At 45.0% G+C, this 22057-nt stretch overlaps 3 protein-coding genes across 3 annotated transcripts; 1 reads left to right on the top strand and 2 right to left on the bottom strand.

Moving 5' to 3' along the window:
* Positions 1-1621: 1621 nt before the first annotated feature.
* LOC133905248 (thioredoxin M-type, chloroplastic-like) lies at positions 1622-2559 on the top strand. Its single transcript, XM_062346982.1, has 2 exons — positions 1622-1941; positions 2052-2559. The coding sequence occupies exons 1-2, from the start codon at positions 1743-1745 to the stop codon at positions 2369-2371; spliced, it is 519 nt and encodes a 172-aa protein (XP_062202966.1). The 5' UTR covers positions 1622-1742; the 3' UTR covers positions 2372-2559.
* Positions 2560-2702: 143 nt separating this feature from the next.
* On the bottom strand, positions 2703-3691 carry LOC133904483 (protein TOO MANY MOUTHS-like). The gene is made up of 2 exons (XM_062345998.1): positions 3674-3691; positions 2703-3188 (listed from the first exon to the last, which is right to left on the bottom strand). The coding sequence occupies exons 1-2, from the start codon at positions 3689-3691 to the stop codon at positions 2703-2705; spliced, it is 504 nt and encodes a 167-aa protein (XP_062201982.1).
* A 561-nt stretch (positions 3692-4252) lies between these two features.
* Positions 4253-13463, bottom strand: LOC133904872 (transcriptional corepressor SEUSS-like). Its single transcript, XM_062346499.1, has 9 exons — positions 11627-13463; positions 11425-11544; positions 11188-11236; positions 10874-11088; positions 10289-10357; positions 10086-10180; positions 6604-6697; positions 6294-6363; positions 4253-5642 (listed from the first exon to the last, which is right to left on the bottom strand). The coding sequence occupies exons 1-9, from the start codon at positions 12761-12763 to the stop codon at positions 4768-4770; spliced, it is 2724 nt and encodes a 907-aa protein (XP_062202483.1). The 5' UTR covers positions 12764-13463; the 3' UTR covers positions 4253-4767.
* Between the last annotated feature and the right edge of the window lie 8594 nt (positions 13464-22057).

Below are 22057 nucleotides of genomic sequence, written 5' to 3'. Positions count from 1 at the left end.
GAGTCCCTACTGGATCTTATTGGATTGGACAAGGGGGCATCAAATAGTTGCTACGATTTCGATGTGGATCTCAAAATGATAGTCAAGATTCACTTAACGTTTCCACGTGCTGAAGATATCGAGCCTCATAATTTCTTCTTAGTGCGTGTATGAATGTACACGTGCGGTGTGAGTGTAAAGCGTGTGGCTTGTGTGCGTCATCTTTATCCTCTCAAATAAAAAAAAGTAATAAGTATATAGGATAATTTTTTATTTTGATAAGACCTACTCTCTCCGGTCAAAAATACATAACGTTTTTGACTTTTCACAGTCTTCAACGTGCAACTTTGATCATTATTTTTTATTAGAATATAGTAATAGTATCTAATAAAAATATAATATTATGAAAGCATTTTTCAAGACAAATCTACTCGTATGGTTTTTATATTTTCAAACTAAATATTTTGAAAATTATTGATAATTAAAATTTTAAAAATTTAACCGAATTTTGGTCAAAGAGATACGTATTTATCACCGGAGAGTATTACTTTAAGATTTATGTTGGAGACAGTGATGGTCATCCATTTGCTCAATGCGCCAAGGCGCATTACTGCTGCATAGATTTTTTTTCGGTGGTCAGGCTATGACCAGCGTGGACGGGGGACGCCGCGGCGTGGGAAGAAATCCGGCGACAGGCGGCAAGTTGAGCGGAGGGCGACGGGAGTACGGGACTCAGGCTCGTCGAGCAGGCTGGATGTATTGGACTTGATGCATTTCGAATTGGGCTCTAGACAAGCACCAGGTCCGAGCCCGGCTGAGCTATTTGGGCCTATCAAAAATAAATGGACAAAAAAAAGAACTAGCTATTCGAGTTCAAATCTCAAGAAAAGAAGAACTATTCGAGCTTGTGGTAATGTTGAGCTCGGCTCATTTCCATCCACCACAACACATTTGACAAGTCTGATAAGATGCATGTTAAAAAAACAATGACTTTTGATATCGTGTTTTTTTTTTTCAGTTGAGGAGGCTACAAAGGGGTCTCCCGTGTCAACGCTGGGGATCGAACCTAGTTTGCCGGCTTGAGAGGGAGCCCAAGGAACCAACTCGGCTCAGCTCCCTCTCCGATATCGTGTTTTGAAGTTGAAGATCTTCCTTCCTGCCATAGTTTGGGTCCCACTAACCCTGTATCATTTAGGTTTATCACAAAATTGGCTTTATTTGTGGGAAAATGTCGTGGGTTTGTGTTTGTTGGGTTGGGTTGTTTGTGTAGATCTTTCCTGCGTTGCTTGAGTTGTTGAGGTAACCAACACAGGAGCTATGGTGCCAAAAAAAATCTGCCCAAATTCAGAGTTTATTTACTGGAGGTCACCTGCAAACATGATTAATCGGATACATCAGATATATCGAACAAAATTTAAATAAATTTAAACAAAATTCGAACAAAATACCGCTAAATATGATAATTTTTTTATTGAGGACAACTGGTGAGTAAACCAGATATATCAGATACACCTTTGAGTAAATAGGATATATTAGATACACCGGGCTGAAATTTTTTCCCTGCCCAGATCCCAAGCAGGAGCTGAAAAACACCTCATCCACATGCAGAGCAGGAGGCCCTGCCCACCTCACAATGCCACCCCAAGCTGCTCCCAAATATCCTCACCATGGCCGAGGCAAACAAACCCTATCCTCCTCCCGGCCTGCAGCACTAGACCGTCCGCTCCACATTCTCTCCGTGTGCGTGAGGTGACGAACCAACAATGGCCTTGGGGACATGCTTCAGAGTGTGGGCTCTGCACGCTCCTGGCAGCAAGGACAGGCTCCTCGTCGGCGGCGGCGGCAGCAGCAGCTTCGTACCGTCCAAGAGAACCGCCGCCGCCGTCGGGCCGTTGTCGACCGGCCCGGTCGCCACGCGGCGGCCGCGCCTCGTCTGCCAGTCCAAGAACGCCGTGGACGAAGGTATGCCAGTCACATGCAGACGTGCGGTTGATTTCTAAAGACTCTGCAGCACAGCAACCGCAGGTACTGGCTCTGACTGAATAATCATCGGTACCTGTGGGTGCATGCAGTGCTGGTGGCTGACGAGAAGAACTGGGACGGGATGGTGATGGCGTGCGAGTCGCCGGTGCTAGTGGAGTTCTGGGCGCCGTGGTGCGGCCCCTGCCGGATGATCGCGCCGGTGATCGACGAGCTGGCCAAGGAGTACGCCGGCAAGATCAAGTGCTGCAAGGTGAACACGGACGAGTCCCCCAACGTGGCATCCACCTACGGCATCCGCAGCATCCCCACCGTGCTCGTCTTCAAGGCCGGCGAGAAGAAGGAGAGCATCATCGGCGCCGTCCCCAAGTCCACCCTCACCACCATCATCGACAAGTACATCGGCAGCTGATCTCGTCGCTCACTATTGCTACCTACCTGAGATTAATAAATACATTAATACATATACGTGTCCATGCTCGCGCGTATACATGTATTGTTATCTATACGGATGCATGAATGATCCGTCAGCCTTGTGTTACCGGATGCATGTCGAATCAAAAGTCGATGAATTAGTTTCAGTGCATGAATGATTTCAGTTTTCTTGTGTGTATATTACTATTACTACTAAACTGATTTGTAATCCTAATCGTAAGAGCAAGAGAAGCTCAATATAACTCCTTATAGTTAAATTTAGATATTTTATCTTAAAAATCACCTCCAGCAGATACCTTATATGACTCTCAATATTTAGAGGCTCCCAATACCCTCTCCATCCTAACTAGATATAGGGAACCAGCTAGAGTCCCAATCCCACCTGGGCCCACTTGCTCCCACTCATCGTGCCTCTTGCTCCTTCTCACACTATCGCAGTCTGCGACGTCGGCAAGTGCAACGACACCCTCGAGGCCTTCTTGTTTGGTGTCATAGCAGAGCCTGTCGTTGCTGCCGACGCGCAACTTCTTGCCCAGTCTCCATATCATCTCCTTGTCGAACGATATCGGCCCCACTAGCCAATTGCCATCGACGCAGAGCTCGCTCGCCCTCTCCAACCGTTGGAAACTCGCCAGTATCACGCTGGTGAACTGGTTGTTGTCCAAACGCAGCACCCGGAGCTCACTCAGGTCCTCAATAGACTCTGTGATTGACCCGGCTAGGCCCATACCAGAGAGCACCAGCACGGTCAGTGCCTTCAGCCCAAAGAAGACGTCACCGGGCATTGTCGAGAACTACGGGAGCATGAGCATGGCGGGGGACAGCATGGCGCACGCCTCGTCGCATGCGGGGAAGGTCGTGTCATCGAAGAGCGCACCGAAGGCGAGGGACCTCGCCGGTGTGAAGAGGAAAGGGAGAGAAAAAAGGAAAGGAGGAAGGAGGGAGATGAAGGGTGAGGTCCACACCAATAGAGAGAAAAGAATGATGAGTCTGTTGGAATACAGGGATTGAGTGTAGGGAGTCTGTTAAAAATAGAGAAGATTTAGGAGTAAATATTATTGAGAAGGCTCCCTATATAAGAATATATGAGGTGAGTTTTAAAGGATCTCTTAAAGATGCTCTAAGTGCTTTTAATTCTACTTTCTTTAACTGTTGATATCTTCTGACTAGCAAATAAAGAATTTGTGGTACTCCATCCAGGGAGAGATAGTTGCTGCAAGTGGGAAAATGCCATGGTCATGCCTTCTGTGGGCTGCATGACCAGAAGTCCTGAACCTACCCTATCTGCGATCTGCATGACCTAAAGTCCTGAACCCAGCAAGGAAAAACCGAATGCTTGTGACATATGGAAACCCTTCCGTATCGAGGCAAAGCGAAAATGCTGAGAATCCCATATTTTAATGTAAACCTACTTTCCACCTAATGCAAAAATCCAGGTCCCAACCCATTTGGAAAAGAGAGAGGAAAGCAAGAATATAATAGTGCGGTGTTCATGAATAGATATTACTCCCTCCGTTAAAGGATACATAGCGTATTTTATTTAGCTCAGTCTTTAATGTTAAACTTTGATTATGGTTTTCTTATAAAATATATAATTTATTGCTATAAAATAAATATAGTATGAAAGAGTTATAAAATATGAATATAGTTGTATAGTTTTTATACACTAAATATACTTATAATTTACAGTCAAAATATATAAAATTTGACTTTTTAAAAATAAAATACGTCTTGTCTTGTATTTTTTGAACAGAGAGGCATGCTCATATACAGGCCAACCTGCTGCTCTAAAACAATCGACGGGCGCGTTCAGTGGGACAGACGCCGGTCACAGCTTACAACTCAGGAACACACGCCGTCGGAAAATTTTCCTGATGCTTTCCACTAGTAAACGAGAGTTTATACAGAGTACAGTACGGCTACGATGAGATTCTAGGCTATGAAAGGCGGTACACATGCTTCACAACTTACAAAGAGCCATGGTACACTACAGACTGGACGAGGGAATGCATGCCATCCAACCCGAGAAAACAGGGGAAAGCGGATGCTCTGATCTTCCCCCAGTTTGAAATCCACCAAACCCTCGCCGCCGGCATTAGTCCACGACTCTCATTTTTATGGTACGGTCACGGAAGCACACAGCAAATTCCACAGCCTAAGTACGAAGGAACAGCCATACAGACAGTTACTGTAACATGTACCGATCATCGCTAATGTTTCCTTTCCTTTAACTTGTAGCATGCACCATCAGTAAAAAGCCCACCGCTTCCAAGGAGGGCAGGTTGTGGTGATGTAACTTCTGTGTTGTCAGTGATGGAACCCAGTGAGGATAACTGTATCATATCAGATGCGAGCTCTGAACTCCTGCTCATTCTATTGAGAAGTCTTCCAGTCATATTGAAGGTTATTGAAGCTGTTTGCAGCTCTAAGGCCCCCAAGTAGCTGGTTTCCTATATCGCGCTGTTGCTGCTGGTGGCTCAACTGTGTTAGGTCATGTACACTGTGGTTCATCCCAGTCCTTCCATTCATCGCCATCACATTATTTCCCATTGCTGTTCTCATTGATTGACCAAGGCCACCCATTGCCCCAAACCCCATTCCATTAATTCCGGAGTTATTTGTCATGGGGTTACCAACTAAGGAGTTCGTTCTCTTCATATCACTTCCCACTGGTCCAACACCATTCATATGCGATGTCATCATCTCTTGCAATATCCTCTGGACGGAGCTTTGTGACTCATTTGGTTCAGGTTCCTGGGGTCGACCTGTAGGTGTTTGCATAGGAGTTAAGTTTGATGACATAGTTGGCGAGTTCAACTGGCTTGTGTGCTGAGGAGCAAGCATCATGTTATTATTTGATGCTGAGGGAGCTGGCAAAGGAAAAGATGCTGGAGCATTTGACTGCATGGAGTTTGTTGAGTTGGCCTTAGCAACTGAAGCATTATTTCCACTGTTATACAGACCATTGCTACTGCTTGTTGGATGGTCTTGTCTGCAATTTATTGAGCCATGGAGGAGACCAACAACAGATGAAGATGGTGCCGAAGTAGATGGTGCACAATTGAGTGAATTGTTTGATGTGGCATCACCATTTCCAGAGGCAGAAACCTGCATTCCAGTTGTAGGGGCGGAGTTTTGACCACTCTGGTTTGAATTCTGTGGAACAGGTTGCTGCTCCTCGGGTTGCTGCTGTTGTTGAGGGGAACTAATCCCTGGAGGTCCCCTCCTAGGGAATTTATGCAAGCTCTCTGGAAAAAACACGATGATGTTGCATGTTAAAAATCAGCAGTAGAAGCAAACAGCAGCAGCATGATTATTACTAAGGCTTGCCATTGTTAGAAATGTCCAAAAAAATTATCATACTCAAATGCATGCTAACTTGTAGCCAGTAATTAAGCTTGTATGACAATAGCAGATTTCATTTTCTTTTCATCTGGATAAGAACCTTGACAAACTAAGATGTGAAAGTTGGATAGATAAGAGCCATGAGAAACAAATATGAGATAACCTATTAGTAACTGCCCACATTTTTTACTAATCCTGCTTCTATATTGACACATCGTCCGCATCCCGAATCTTATGGTACTTACAAGCTAGTGTCAGAAATATAGGCTGCAAAACACATAAACTATATTATTCCAACTGTGATATGGTGCTTAAGAAACATGTTACTTGGATGATTAAAAACAATGTAAAAAGGAAACAATCCCTAACAAAATTTAATAACACTTCGCAAATGAGAAATTAGTGTTAACCCTGTATTAGCAGGTTGCAGACTACTGGTCTGACAATGGGAAATAGGGCTAAATGACGTTTTCTTTTTTTCATGATTGTAGCAAATTATGTTGCAAAGCAAGATATATAGCCACAAGAGGGGGAGCCAAGAGGAAGGTAATGACCTATTGGACCAGATCTATTCTGCCTGCTGTAATCGATCAAATCTTTCATACAATTGACCACCTCTGCAATCTGAGTATCATTATTGAAACAAAAAGAAAAGATTGATCAGGGAGATAACATCACATAAATAGGAAGAGTTAACGGATGGCGTGAAAGAAGAAAATTGGTAGCTAAAACTACATGGCTAAATACAATGGAAGCATGTGGAATTGTGGATACAAATTGAAAGATCGTGGGCATAATATTAACTCAAACAAAACTAAAACGTAGAATGGAATTGGATATAAGGAGTCATGAAATAGTTGGTACCTGGAGGCAGCGGACATATCTTTTTGTGTATCCTAAATCATTTACCAATGGCACTTCCAATGCTTTAGCCAATTGGCGAGCACATGCAACAAACCTAGTTTAACATTTTGGTGTGTTAGAACAATAAATAGGAAGGAGTAAACGGTAGAAAATAAGTTGAGGAATTAAATCACAGTGGCAAATACATGCCAATACAAACAGATATCGTAATGAGGGGGGGAAAGCAGTTTCCTTAATCAGGGAGCAACAAGACATCAAATATTGGCGGCTTGCCATCATACTAGATCATAGTAGCAACAAATGTTTGTTAATATTAAGACAGAACATACAACCCCAGTAACGGTTGTGACATTTGTGCACATTCAATAAAAGCGGGGGACCCTCCCTTTTGTCTAAAATAAGACAGAACATACAACCTAAAGAAATCTCAGCAGGCCAGTACTTGCATGACAGGAAACTATAAAATTATTGCATGCTACATTGCTCATGTAACGTCCTGAGGTCCAAAATAGCTACAGCCCAACACCCACGCAGGGTAGGCCTACAACGTATAGCAATTTGCTTGGGTCCTGTCATGGGGCCTAACGGCCCAGATTGCCACCGCCACAACATTAGGGCAGCAGCCCTAATACTACTGCTACCAGCCGCACAGCCAGTCGGCCCTCACCTACTTGGTCGGCAAGTTACCCGTATTAGGAAGGGTCTGGAGTCTAGTAGATTAGGAAGTTATCTTTTAAATGAAGTGTATTTCTTGTTTAAGTTAGAAAAGGTCTATCCATAATAGATGGGATCTGTACCGAGTCCCAGCCATAAATGAGTCCAGGGGTTCCTCAATTATCAAGTAATAATTAAGGAGGATAACCCCCTTGGCTCTCAAACTCTCCAGCCCTCCTCTCTCCCTCCATCCTGCGCCCAACCCACCGCGGGCCACCTCCCAAGTGTTGTCGGCCTCTCCCACCAGCGTCCAGCCTGCCCTAGGGCACCATACCAATTCATCCCTAAACTAAATACCATAAGCGGTTTTTTCCTTGTTTCATCCAAAAATGCTACACAATATGCTACAGCTACACAAATGCGCCATGCAACCTCTATTTGGGTCCGGTGGTTACAGTTAGCACATAACACATGTATTACAGTGCGTTGCTTAACATATAAACAAACATTCAATAATACTTAGCTAACTGGATCAAAATAAGGGTAAATTTCACAGACCTACACTAAGATTGAAAAAACTATCACAGAACTATAATTTATGAATCAATTTTGAAAATTACACTTTTAATGTCACTTTGTATCGCAAAACTGCACTTTCAAAAAATCAATTTCACATAACTACACTTTCACATGCGTTCTTTTTGCAAAACTACGCTTTCATTGGCATATTTTATGACTTTTATCACAATTACACTTTAATAATCATTATGTATCACAAAACTACACTTTTAAAAATGTGGTTCTGTTGCGATAGACCCTTACAGTGTTGTTTTCTGATAAAAAATAACAACAATAGAAGTGTAGTTTTGTGAAATAGATTCTTAAAAGCGTAGTTCTACAAAATTTATTTCTAAAAATGTAGTTTTCATATAGTTTTCACAATCATAGTGTAGTTTTGTGAAATTTACTCTTAATAATACCCCATATTTGATAAGTCAAGAAACGCCCTTTATTTTTAACAACAATAACACATGGTTGAAGTATCATTAGGAAACAATACCCAGGTTATGTATCATACTATTTCATTTCCTTGGCAACCGTATTTTCTCATTTGAATTATTTCTTTCTACCCAAACCCAATATTACACACTTAAGTTCCATTGTCACATTACACCAACCAGTAAAGGCACAAAAGGCCTCCCTGATTTGGGCAGAGGTGTTACAACTAGCAAGTAACACGTATATTACAATGTGTTGCTTAACATATAAACAAAAGTTCCATAGTACTTCAGCTAACTTGATAAAACTAATAATACAACATATTTGACACCACAAGAATCAACCTTGTTTTTAATCAACAATACCGCATGGTTTAAGGATCAACAGAAAACAATAACCAGGTTCTTCTATGTAACATACTAAATTATTTCCTTGGTAACTATATTTCCTCATTTAAACTATTTCTTTTGATCCAAACCCAACAGTTATGCTCAATAAATATCTCTTTCTCTGAAAGCCTATTCGCTAGGCACCACCTTGCCACTCTGATTTGGGCAAAATTGGCAGACCAGGTGCCCACGCTGCCTAGGTGAACAGCAATGCGACGCTGGGCAATGTCACCAACCAATGCTTCGTCCTCTCTAATGGACGCATCCGTACTGAACAACTTCACCAACTCATTTGTAGAGCTCTTCAAAGCATCAAGCTTCCTCGTACATGGCCAATCGGCTATGGCCCCGATCATCAAGGACGCATGCTGGCGGAAGGGCTCCAAAATCAACCGCTTGGCAGCCTAGACGCTACGCACCACCCTGCCACCAACCTAGCATCTTCTAGACACCGAGTACAGTTCTGAAGTCAATCAGGCAATAATCACTTAGATATATACAGAGAAGGGTATGTCTAGGGAAGATGTTTATGCATTTTTCTCTCAGGTCCTCGCTAATCTTCTCGAATGCCATAATAGTTCAGGAAAGGTAACAGTAACAATGTAAGTCAGCACTAAACTACAATGAGAGGCAATATAAATAAAGGGTGATGCATACATGAGGCACTATTTGCAGATAGCAATATAGTTTCAGCTAGGTAGCTCACAACGCCATAGAAAAACATGGAATGTTCAATGCATTGTACATGCCTTATGTTAAATTAAGTCCAATACCAAACTGTAGGCAAATCAGTAACAGATTTACTAGTTCGTTGCAGCATTTTGATGCCCCTGCTTCCAATTAGATAGTTTTAGACTTTACCAACTCCATAAAATATTCCTTCAGAACAAGACCACATGTTTGCAGTATAGTCCTATTGACTATTGCTCATCGCAAATGGCATGCATGCTATACAAGCAGTTTCCAAAGCACACAATACACACGGTCATAGCTATGCAGAGACTTCTAGTTAACAAAGCCCCTTGAAATTCTCCATTTTGTGCACATAGCATTTCAATTTGAAGTACTAGATACTCACATGCACTAATCGTTTCTTAATATGAAGGATATGACATGTATAATAAATTGTAAATCAGGGATTTTATTTCTTATTCAAAAAAAGGAAACAGCCATAACTGGTATCTGCTATGATGCAGCAGCTAGGGTTGATGTATTCATAGGTACATGCACTAGAAACGCCAATTTTAAAATGGAAAAGAGAAAAATTCCAAGATCATCAAACCAAGTGCCGCAAAATAAGCTCGAATAGCTAAGATCAGCATAGCATTATTGTTGCATTGGATAACCAAGCTCGGAACAAAAGCTTAAACCAAAATTGAATTTAACAAGGAACTGAAATTAAAGTTCTAAAGCATAAGCACATCAAAGCAGTATCCTTACGAGTTACAATTGTTCTGCATGTCCTGACTTGATAACCCTGCTGAATTTTGAACCGAAGACTGATACTTTTGCACAACAGCACCAAGTTGACTGACCTAGATAGAAGGGTCAGGTGGATGAAATTAAGTCCTCCATGGTCAAAATTCACAATGCAGATGAAAATCCAACTTCCATTATGCCTACAAGCTAAGGGAAAATGGTACCTGTGGTACGATTGATCTCCGGGGAATAAGTTCCTCGTGACGCCTGGCACAGAACTCCCATGATGCAATCTAGTCAGAGCACAATGCACACAATATTTTAGCCAATGGGATCAAAACTTCTATCATAAGTGTAACAAACTACTCCCTCTGTATATAAACATGCATCGTTTTAGACTTTTTCTTTGTGCACAAATGTATGCCATTCTATGTTTTTAGGTGACTTTGCTAGCATTCCTTCCCTTTATACCCTTTCCCCTTCCATAAATCAGACAAGCTTACCTCATGAAGACTTCCACTGAATTATGGCTGCGTTAATACAAACGCAGTTTCAATGTGCATGCAGTCATGCATGGTGGCATAAGAGAGATTAAGTAGGGTAGTAAGTTGGGCAACTTCATCAAACTACTATAACCAGCCAAGAAGGCGAAAAATGTACTGCTGCTTGAAGAAATTAATAAGGCTATAGAGGTACTTTCAAACCAGCCCTTAATTCATGTCGATTACCCTAGAATATCAAACATATTATATGTGGTGGAGTACTATTATGAAAGAATAACACAATATATCGACAAGAGAATATATTACCTTGAGGTCTTGGTTGAAAACAATCCTTAGATGTCCCTCACGAACTACACGCAATTGCTCAAAGACACTCTCCTGGATTGCCTTGGTATAGTCCAAAACAATCTGCCCAGATGAATTCTGGGACTCCCGCGGCATGTCAACATACAGAAGTTCCTCAAGTGTACCACTGGCATATTTGATTTGGCACAACCGTGGCAAGACCTCAACCGTAGTTTCTATAAAAGGAGGTGGCACACCATCAAACAATTGTGATGTATAGACACACAAAACAAATAATATTTATGAGAATAGATTTAAATCACAATTATACCCACCAAAGCCTCGTCCTGGCTTTCTATTGCATATCTCACAATGCCAAACATCCTACAACGAAAATTGGCATGAAACAGCTTAAAATAAGTATCTAACAGACAAACAATACTATTATTTTTTTTAAAAAATAACTCGCATTTAAACAGCAGAATGTATGCTCGCTATAGCAGTTACAACAAACACTCAAGACACAAAAAATGAATCACCAGCCTAGATTTATTGTCAGAGGAAAACGGAACCTGAGGGAAAACTCCAGTAGTTTGACGACCATTTCCATAGAGAGAAACGCACCACCTCTTATTGGCGCTTGGGGCAAAGTATTCATTGACAAAGTTTCTCCAGTACTCAATGTTATTGTCCTATACCACATTTTGAATAATAAGTATCCACCTAGGTTGCAATAATGGCACGATCTGTTTGGTAGAAATGTCAAACATTTACCTGTGGCCTGTTTTGCTGGTGATACATGTAATGGGTCAATCTCTTAGCGCAGGTTCCTGGTTCATAAGGAGTTGGTTTACCAGAAGTTCTCATATTTAGACTTTGTTGACGAAGCAACTGCTGATGCTGTTGTTGCTGTTGTTGCTGTTGCTGCTGCTGCAATTGGTTTCTCTGCAAAGGCAAGTTCTTCATAATCTGTTGGTGCTGTTGTTGTTGCTGTTGCTGTTGCTGCTGCTGCTGCTGCTGCTGCTGCTGCTGCTGCAGATGCAAGAAACGCTGCTGCTGCTGTAAGAGGCTCAAGTGGGCAGCTGCAACCTGGGGGTTCTGCTTAGTCAGCTGCAACATATGTTGCTGCTGTTGTTGCTGCAGGAACACCGATGGATCTGAGCTTTGGTGCTCCATCTTCACAGCACCCAAGCTCCTCAATGCTTGCAACTGTGGTTCAAGCTTCACACCACTAGAACAGCGCAACATCTGCGCAGGACCATTCTGATCAGTCTGCCCGATCTGCTGCTCCAATTTGACCCCACCCAAGACACCTCCGTTCTCCAACTTCACCGTATGCTGCGCCTGCTGGGGCTGCTGCGGTGTTTGTGGCAGCATATGCTGTTGATTGTAGGGCATTGATAGTTGCTGCTGCTGGTGCTGATGCTGCTGTTGTTGTTGTTGCGAATCTTGTGGTGCATCAAACTGCTGCTGCTGGTGCTGGTGCTGTAAGTTATCAGTACCAAGCTGATTGCCCAAACTGCCCTGGGAGGAGGAAGGGAAAGACATGGAATTTGACCCTCCGGCACCAACCAAATCACCAACAGCATCAAGCCCCCCTCTCTGTTGCATCGTACTCATCGGAAGGCCGCCGCCCGGCATTGCCCCAGTCCCCCCATTCCCATAAGACTGCCGGCCCAGCAGGGACGCGACATTGGAGGCACCCGCCAGCAAGCCATTACCGCCATACTGCGTGCTCGGCGAGACGAGGGACCCAAACGGTGACTGCGACGGAAGCACGCCGCCGCTTCCTCCGCCGCCCATCCCCATCCCCGGCTGGCCGCCACTGAGAAGGCTGGAGTTCGTCCGGAGCAGCGACGCGCCGACCTGCTGCCCCGACCCCATCGGGTTCGGCTGCCCCGATGGCATCATACTAGCAGGAGACCGGTGCCCCCAGAATCCAGTCCAAAACCGGACCTTTACTCCGTACAGCAGAACCACTCGAGATCCACCGCGCCTCGAGCACGAACAAGCATCCGCTGCAGGTCGTGGCAAACAACGTAACTTCTTCACAGAACGCGCAAATCTAGCGCAGATTGCAACTCCACCAGCACCAAAAACCGAACGAGATTACTCGAGCGAAAGCAGCAGTAGCACCCCTTGGTCTGGAAATCCACCGGAACCAACCGACGAGGAGCACCGAACGGGCCGAAGACTCGGAGGCAGTAGCAGAATGAGGCGCGGATTAGGCAGCGGCCCCGAGCTCCCACCACCGCCTCTCCGAACGAGACAACCACCGGAATTCACCACCGCACGCTCGTTCCGGCCAGGACCGCGACCCCGCAGCCTCCCCGCATCGGAGCCTCCTCGATCCGAGCGAACCCGCGGCCGAACCCGCCGATCCGGGGCTCAAACTGCAGCGCCGCACAATCCAACCTCCGCCTCCGGCGCCGAGGTGGCGCCAAGACGAACTAGGGTTCCGCCGTGACGAGCGAGAGCCCTCCGCACCGGTCGAGCGGACGAAGCGAGGAGAACGAGAGGAGGAAGTGGAAGCGACGAGGGGAGAGAGGGGGAGAGAGAGAGAGAGAGAGAGCAGTAGAAAATCCTACGACTTCCGCCGCCCTGGCCTGGCGTGGCTGCGTGCGCGTGTCCCGGGGGTCCGCCCTTGCGGACGTCAAGACTCACAGCCCCATTGGAATTCCATTGAGGTCCGGGGGCAGCGACCGCAACCATGCTCCACCCCGACCCTACGCCACTGACGTGCGGGCCCGAGACGTCGTGGGGCTAGCGTGGGCGCGGCGGCGCGGGGTGTGCTCGGGTCCGTTTCGTTCGCTCTTCTCCCTTTCCGCCGCTGGCTGCGCTTCAGTTGCTAGGGGGGAGGTCAAAAGGATCGTCGGACGCGACGCGCCGGTCACTGCCTTGTGGGGCCCGAGAGGCGCGGGGTCCTCCTGGGTCCCCGGTGTCAGTTGCGTGGGGGGTCTCGCAGGGGGAGATTGGTTGGTGCGCGCGCGACGCCGCGGGGGTGGGGCGTGGCTTGGCACGGCCCGGGCGCGTGACGGCAATGGTGGCCTGTCCCCTTCCTGCGCTGCGGTGTCAGTGATGAGCCATCACGTCAGCTCACGACCGGTCCAGTCAATCACCGTGTGAACGCGCTCACTCTCTCCGGCTTTACTATCTCCTAGCGCCGGCGGGCGGCGTTCAGCTTCCGGCCGCCGGCGACTTCCGACCGAGGATCTCCGGGTGCCTCCGAGATTCTCAACTTTCCTCTACAAAAAACAGAAATAGAAGCACAAGCACTCCTCAACTCACGACGTCGATGTGATATTTCCCACTCTAGCATTGGCGTCGACACCCCACTTCTCCATCCCATATTCCCATGCATGGGTAACCAACCACTCACCATCGTCAAAAAGGATTTTTGTGAGCTGGCTTAGCTGCGGTCAATGGTGTCAAGCTTGAGCCAACGCTAAAATAGGACTAGGGTTGCTAGTTCCAAGCAATACATGGGACTAAAGTGACAGACTTAATAGGCCTTTCGACTGCCTGCGCCTGCTTGGCTACCCAAACGCAGAGCATGGAAGTTACTCCATATTTAGTAGTTTACTTCAGTATACAATAAGATCATACTAGACAATTACAAATATTTGCTACACATAGATCGTATGCTTTCAATGTTAGTTGAGTTCATAACATGGGGATTCATAAATCGTCCCAACTTCATCATTTGTCTTTTGGCGCGGGAAGCATGCATTGGTCCAGTGTTTTGAGTAATGTTGAGCACAAGCTATCAACGAAATCGAATGGTTTGTCGGCATCTCATGCTGCCTACGGTGAAGTTGTTAAATGTGACATTGCCCAACGCTTCCAATAAGATCGAGCACACGTTAGTAAAGAAAAGACAGATTGGCTTGTCGGCACCTCATGCTACCTACAAGTGAAATTGTTTCGTGTGCCATTGTCCAACTCTTCTAGTAAGGCCAAGCACACGCCATCAACAAAATCGATTGGCTTCTTGGTACCCCATGCTGTCGACAAAACTGATTGGCTTAGTTGGCACCTCAAGTTACACACAACTGATTGGCTTCGCCATCCATGAAATCATTGGCTTGTCGGCACCTCACGTTACCCATGATGAAGCTGTCTAGTGTACCAATGCTTCAAACAAGGTGGAGCACACGCCATCACGAAATCAAATGGCTTGTCGGCAGCTCATGCTACCTATGGTGAAGTTGTCAAGAGTGCCACTGTCCAACACTTCCAGCAAGATCGAGCACACGCCAGTAAAGAAAAGATAAATTGGCTTGTCGGCAGCTCATGCTACCTATGGTGAAGTTGTCAAGAGTGCCACTGTCCAACACTTCCAGCAAGATCGAGCACACGCCAGTAAAGAAAAGATAAATTGGCTTGTCGGCACCTCATCCTACCAACTAGTGAAATTGTTTTGTGTACTACTATCCAATGCATCTAGCAAGGCCAAGCACAGACCATTGACAAAACTGATTGGCTTCTTGGTACCTCATGCTATCGACAAAACTGTTGGCTTCATCGGCAACTTAGGCTACACACAACTGATTGGCTTCGCCATCAATGAAATCAATTGGCTTGTTGGCACCTCACGTTACCCATGATGAAGTTGTCTAGTGTGCCAAGGTGGAGCACACACTAGCAACGAAATCAAATGGCTTATCGGCACCTCATGCTACCTACGGTGAAGTTTCAAGTGTGCCACTATCCAAAGCTTCCAACAAGACCGAGCACACGTCAGTAAAGAAAAGACAAATTGGCTTGTCGGCACATTATGCTACCCATGAGTGAAATTGTTTCATTTACTACTATCCAATGTTTCTACTAAGGCCAAGCACACGCCATCAACAAAACCGATTGGCTTCTTGGTACCTCATGCTATCGACAAAATTGATTGGTTTCATCGGCACCTCAGGCTACACATAACTTACTGGCTTCGCCATCAATGAAATTGACTGGCTTGTCGACACCTCACGTTACCCATGATGAAGCTGTCTAGTGTACCAACGCTTCAAGCAAGGCGGAGCACACGCCATCACGAAATCAAATGGCTTGTCGGCACCTCATGCTACCTACGGTGAAGCTGCCTCGTGTGCCACTTTTAATAGGCTCCTTCACCTGCTATATTTATTTATTTTCATTCTCATGAGAAAAAAATGAGCAGTGATAGTGTTGAAAGCCAGATAGGGCTAGGGAAGCGACAACATTAGCAGGAAAGAGTTACAAACAGAAGGGATGAATTGAATGGGGAAAACCAACATATACGGCCTCAGGGGGCCTCATCGATACCGGAGAGAAGCCGCATAACCAATGGTGCACATGAGTTTGCGTGGTGGGCAAGTGGGTATGCTACAGCTAGGGTTGGAGGATAGGCTTAAAGAGTTCTATTTTTATTTATTTATTACTTGGAGAGGAGGTGCCACTTGATGCCTGCTCCACTTCTAACGGTTTAGGAAACCTAGCTATACTGATCTAATAGGAGACAAAAACAAAGAGAAGAATGCCAGATAAACATGGAAACCATACATATATAATCTCTTGTTGTGCACCCATAGGCCATTAACGTGGTCACTTGAGACATGTATGTAAAGTCTGAGGGAAGAAGTAACTTCCACGGGCAAAACGTTGCGCATGTACAGCACGAGATAGATGTCACATGCCGGTTGGTTGGTTTGCTGGCACAAAAAAGCCAGACTTGCGCTCCTGACACTAGAAATATGGTCTAGGAGCAGCTGAGACTGAGGGCAGTTTTAATGTAAGAGTTAGCAGCTAGTTTTAACTATTAGAATATAATAAAAAGATAGTTCTAAATATAAAGCGAGTCTCATCTTAGTATTTTTTCTGTGAGGTAGTAGGAATTATAAATCATGAGACCTACATAAATTTTGAGAAATATACTTTAATAATTAACTATAACTATTAGAACCGAAGGTGATATTCCCTAAAGGGAATCATAGGGATGATTATATCATATGTCTATGTTCATGTACTTCTGAATAATTTGTTATTCTAAGAATAATTATCATTTATATTGATTAACAAATATGTGAATTATTCGTGAAACTCTTTGTTTATATCATGATGTTATTCTAATTTGATCTCTGGTCATATATCATCATGATAATTCATAAGACCAGCACATGTATCGACCGATGATCATGTTCATAAGATACCAAATCAATAATGTGAACATTCATGTTAGAGAATATGATGTTGGATAGACCCACTTTGAGATACTGCTAGGATTGTTATTTATAATATGATATTAGTTGTTATTTTAAATAGTGTACTTGCAGGATCATTAGACCTGAGATCGTCATTGATTTTTGAAATGTGTAGTGACATACTTTAGAGCTACCAAACGCTACTCCATAATTGGGTAGTCATAAAAGTAGCTCTCGAGTTTGTCATGAAATATGTCGTGAGGTGTGAACGATCAAGATGGGATTTGCTACTCCTTGATAACGAGATATATCTCTGACCCCCTCGAGATAGTTGGATTGAGAAAATACATGGCCATGCCAATATGATTAAAAAGTTAATCACGATGAATCCACTACTTGATCGAGTGAATGATCGAGCTATCACAAAGGTGACATATATCTCGCCTTGAGCTTGACTAATATCATGAGATAAAGGGATCAATGCATATGTATATCAAAGTTCAACTGATATGATCTTTGAGTATACTCGGAAGTCAACATGTCCTGCTAGGGACTGCTATTAATTTTAGTTTGGAAAGGGTTTCGAGTCATAGCTGTTTGTATATAAACCTAACGGGTCACACACTTAATGGGTTGGAACAAAACATACGAATTGTATTTGTATATGAGTTTGATTGGAATGTGATCCATGAGGTGTTTGAGTCCTAAAGGGCTTCTAACGTGGGAGCCCATTAGCGAGCTCTTTATAAGGAGAGATGTGGGGTGGGGCGTGAGGGGGAAGAGCCACTCCAAAACTCTAGCCGCAACCCTCCACATGATCTCCTAAAACCCTAGTCGTGCGTGCGGTGCTAGCACATCGGCGCTCAGCGATTCTGCCAAGTACGTGCGGATACTGTAGAGGCGATGCTGCTATTGCGGCGCTGATCTCCTCGGCGTGTAGATCTTAACGATGATGCTCAGCTGGTCAAGAATCTACTCGGTTGGTCGATATACTTGCTCGGTGCTGGTCGCGGAGCATGACGCAACCACTCGGAGTTGGTTGATGTTGGCGCAAGAATATGTCTTGCGCGAACAAGTGCAGCGAGACTACACTCACAGAAGTGTGCTCAAACTTGGAGAAGAAGTGGAGATGGAGGAATACCAGATATGTAATGGTCCAGAAGGATTGCCCCCTTGGTCTGATGGCCAAAGGTCTATATTTATAGTGTCATATAGGGTATAAATGTACAAATATACCCTTAGATAGCGATACAAACTATCGCTATCCCACAGAAACCTAGGACCGGTCGAATCACTCGACAGGGGTCTAGGTAGGATGTATTTTACCCCTAACCAGAATATATTATCTATCATGGCAATATAGTAGTGCAAGCGGCCCTAGGGACGAGGCGCCTAGCCAGTCGCCTATTGCAGCGTCACACTATCCAAGGTGTCAGTCCAGCCTCCGTTTGCACTTGGGATGTTAGGATGGCTTCCATATGCATCGCATTGAATGTTGATCACTTCCTTACAGGAGGAGGACAGCTGGTGGGCCCTCTCTGATTGATCTTTCTCTAAGATCATACATGCCCACTCTCCAGGTTCTGGGGGAGCCTACCCAGACACCGGGAGACAGGGGCTCTGAGAGACTAGGGCTCGGGGAGGCCGTGGCTTTGGGGGCGTCTAGGGCTCCGAGAGACAGGGGCTTTGGGAGACAGGGGCATCAGGAGGCTATGGCTTTGGAGGCATCGAGGGCTCCAGGAGAGTGGGGCTCCGGGAGGCTGTGGCTTCGGAGGCATTGAGGGCTTTGGGAGATAGGGGTTCCAGGAGACAGGGGCTCTGGGAGACCGTGTCTCCAAAGGTGTTGAGGGTCCCTAGAGACGGCCCCCACCCTCCCTTAGAGGACGGCTTCTTCTCCTGTCTTGGGGATAGCTTCCAGAGGGACCCACAACCTCTAGAAGCCGGACTTTCTTTTGTGGAGTTGAAACCCAAGGGTTCCAATGGAGCTCCTGGTGGTGACCTTTTTAGTGATATCTACGGGCTAAGGTATCCCCTCCCCCCCCCCCCAATAATACCCCCTCATTTATTGGCCCGAGGTAAGGAGGGGTGAGCGGATGTAGATGGAACTAACTCCAGCCCGGCCCCGTAGTCTGGATATCTCACGTCGTAGCATTTATCCGTATAGGAGTCTTTTGGTGATAACCATGAGCGATGATGTCAGAGCCGGATGGGGACGGCGAGGCTCGGTGGTGTAGGTGGCATCGAGGCTGAAGGCTATTGTGATGCTGGTAGAGGCACCATGTTTTAGAGTCCGTGCAAAGGTCAAAATGAGCCCTTCAGCTTTCCTAATGGTAAGTCTTCTTGCCACTTGAGACGTTGTAGTGGGGGTCGTGCATGGAGGCAAGATTTTTTCTTTGTCCTCGAGGTAAGTACTGATGGCGTGTGGAAACAGTAGTGTGTCTGATTGGGTTATGTGCAGTCTCGCTTGGGGCCTTGTGCCCATGACTCTTGCATGTGTTGAAAGGGGCACGACGAGATGTGTGCGCAAGAACCCAAAGTGCCACCATAAGGTGTCGCCATGTGCACATGGGTCAGCTAGGGTGCGGTCACAAGCCTTTCAGTTAATGATGATGCTCTTGATAGGGTCATGCGTAGTCTTGCTTGGGGCTCTGTGCTCACGACTCTTGCATGCGACAAAAGGTGCTCATCTCATAAATGCGATGAGACGTGTGCACAAAAGCCCGAGTGCCACCATAGGATATGTGGTCTGAGTAGGTTTCTATACTCTTGTATGGTTCTAGAGAAAATTTCGGTAGCATCTCCCTACTGTTCTCCGAATACACATCTCAACAACGAGCCAAGAAGGTATGTATCTAGAGAACAACCGGGAGATACCACCAAAATTCTCTCTAGAACCATACAAGAGCGTATAAACCTACTACTTGGGCCACATATTCTCGAACTATTTAAAGTTCGTGGATAGTTAGGGAGCATCTTCTTATAAATATGATGAGTTACCAAATCATATTTATAATCAAACACTCCCGAATAGGAGACTGAGGTGACGCAAATTGGGTTCACTTTTAGGGCTTTCTTACAAATTTAGTTTTAGCCATCATGAACTTGTTGTGCAATATGCATACATATAAACAAGAATATATAATAGCATATAAACAAGAATAAAAATTCATGTGTACTATAAAGACTGAACATGAGTAAGAATAGTAATATTTTATAAAAGAAAGCATTCATAATCATTTGTATTATCAGGACTGAATAGCAGGTATGAAGAGATAAAATGAGAGCTCTCAGAATGTTATGTGCAATTGGCCCCAGGACAACAAGTGTCCTGCCTCCTAACTACACCTTATGAATCATCATTAACTAGGCAACTCCCAAGATTCAACTAACTTGAACTTTTACTATTTCTCTAGTGTAAATAAGTCCACAACAGAGCTGCTACTATGTAAAATTAATGATTAAGATTCGGAATTGATATCAAAGGCTACTGCACCACAACAGCTCGTTCATGTTATCATAGTTGAGAGAGTAAAGGTGCGGCAAATAATCTGGAGGCCTCAACAAGTTCATAGCTATTTTACTCGGAAAGTTGCCCAGTTTCAGATCATAACTAAGATCATCGAGCAATTAAATTCAAATGTGAAGGATAAGATGCATTACCGAGCAATGCTGAACATGCAAGCAGTACAACACCAAAGTGGGAAGACAAAGAATAATGTCACAACCCAAAAAATCATAATTTTGGCATTAAGCATGCATTAGCATTAGGGCATCCTAAAACTCACGTTTAAGCATTTAAAAATGTTTCAAAAGTGCAAGTATTTAGTCTATGCACCTTTCTGCTGTGTATGTTTTGAGTAAAAACTGTATGGAGGTGGTAAGAAAGACCCAAAACCATTAGAAAGCAACGGGGAAGAAACCCTTCCTGACGGTCCAACCGAGCCAACGCCGGTCTGACCGCCAGTGGCGAGCTGTCACGTTCCGAAATCCATAATTGTGTGTTTTAATCCTAAAACATGCAATTTCAGCTTCATGTTCCAGTTTGGGTCACTGGAGCACTTCACTTTGAGTCAATGAGGTGGGAGAAGGAAAAACTAAGAGAAATAAAGGAGCTGGAAGCAAGTCTGGACTTTCCGCTAGGTAAATGGGGCCCACTTGGGTGGAAAATATCTCTCTATAAGTGGACAACACTCTCTCTCCCCCTAAAAAGCTTGCCCATACGTACTACTCACCCACTCCACCAGATAAGGCTTTTTGAGGAAGCAAGTTGGAGTTGGCTGTCTCTCTCACTCTCTCCCTTAGGCTTCCTTTTTTCCCCTTTGGATCCCTACCTCTGGGAGCAAGATCAAGGTACGTATGTGGTACTCACGAGACCACCAGCTCAAGGACTACTCGTCCATCCAATTCATTTTCAGTTTCCCCGAAGGAATTCGAGCTGGTTCTGAACTTGTTTGGTGTTCTTTGGGAGAAGCAAGGAAGCAGCAGTTTTTCCTCTCTTCTTCAAGCCATTTTCCGTCGTTTCCTCCTTCAACTGGCGATCACCAACCTCAGCAAAGGACATTGGGTGAGTCTGCTAGGCTCCCATGGCATGTATGCTCATTTTTGGTTGGATAGATCTTGAATCTGGAACTAGGGTTGCAAGGTTCTTAAAGTTCTGCAGTCTGGGAACAAATGAGGATTTCTGTGGATTTGAGTTAGGAATCATGTTGCCATGCGGTTGAGCAAAGTCTAGACCCTGTACACCCTTCTAGGCATTTTTACTTTTGATTTAGAGAGACTCTCAGGTTAGTTTAGCCTAATTTTTCCCTTCGTAATGGCTGCTGTTCTGGAGCTGCGCGAGGCTGATTTTTACTGTAGCGCCGAGTACTGTTCACCCGAGCACCCCGGGTACTGTTCACCCGAGCACCCCCTGATACTGTTCACCCGACGACCCCCTGGTACTGTTCACCCGAGCACGAGCGCAGTCACCCCGAGCACTCCCGAGCACCCCGGGTACTGTTCACCCGACGACCCCCCGGTACTGTTCACCCGAGCACGA

Source organism: Phragmites australis, chromosome 22 (assembly GCF_958298935.1).
Source record: "Phragmites australis chromosome 22, lpPhrAust1.1, whole genome shotgun sequence".
Taxonomy (NCBI): domain Eukaryota; kingdom Viridiplantae; phylum Streptophyta; class Magnoliopsida; order Poales; family Poaceae; genus Phragmites; species Phragmites australis.
This window is presented reverse-complemented; position numbering and strand designations above follow the sequence as displayed.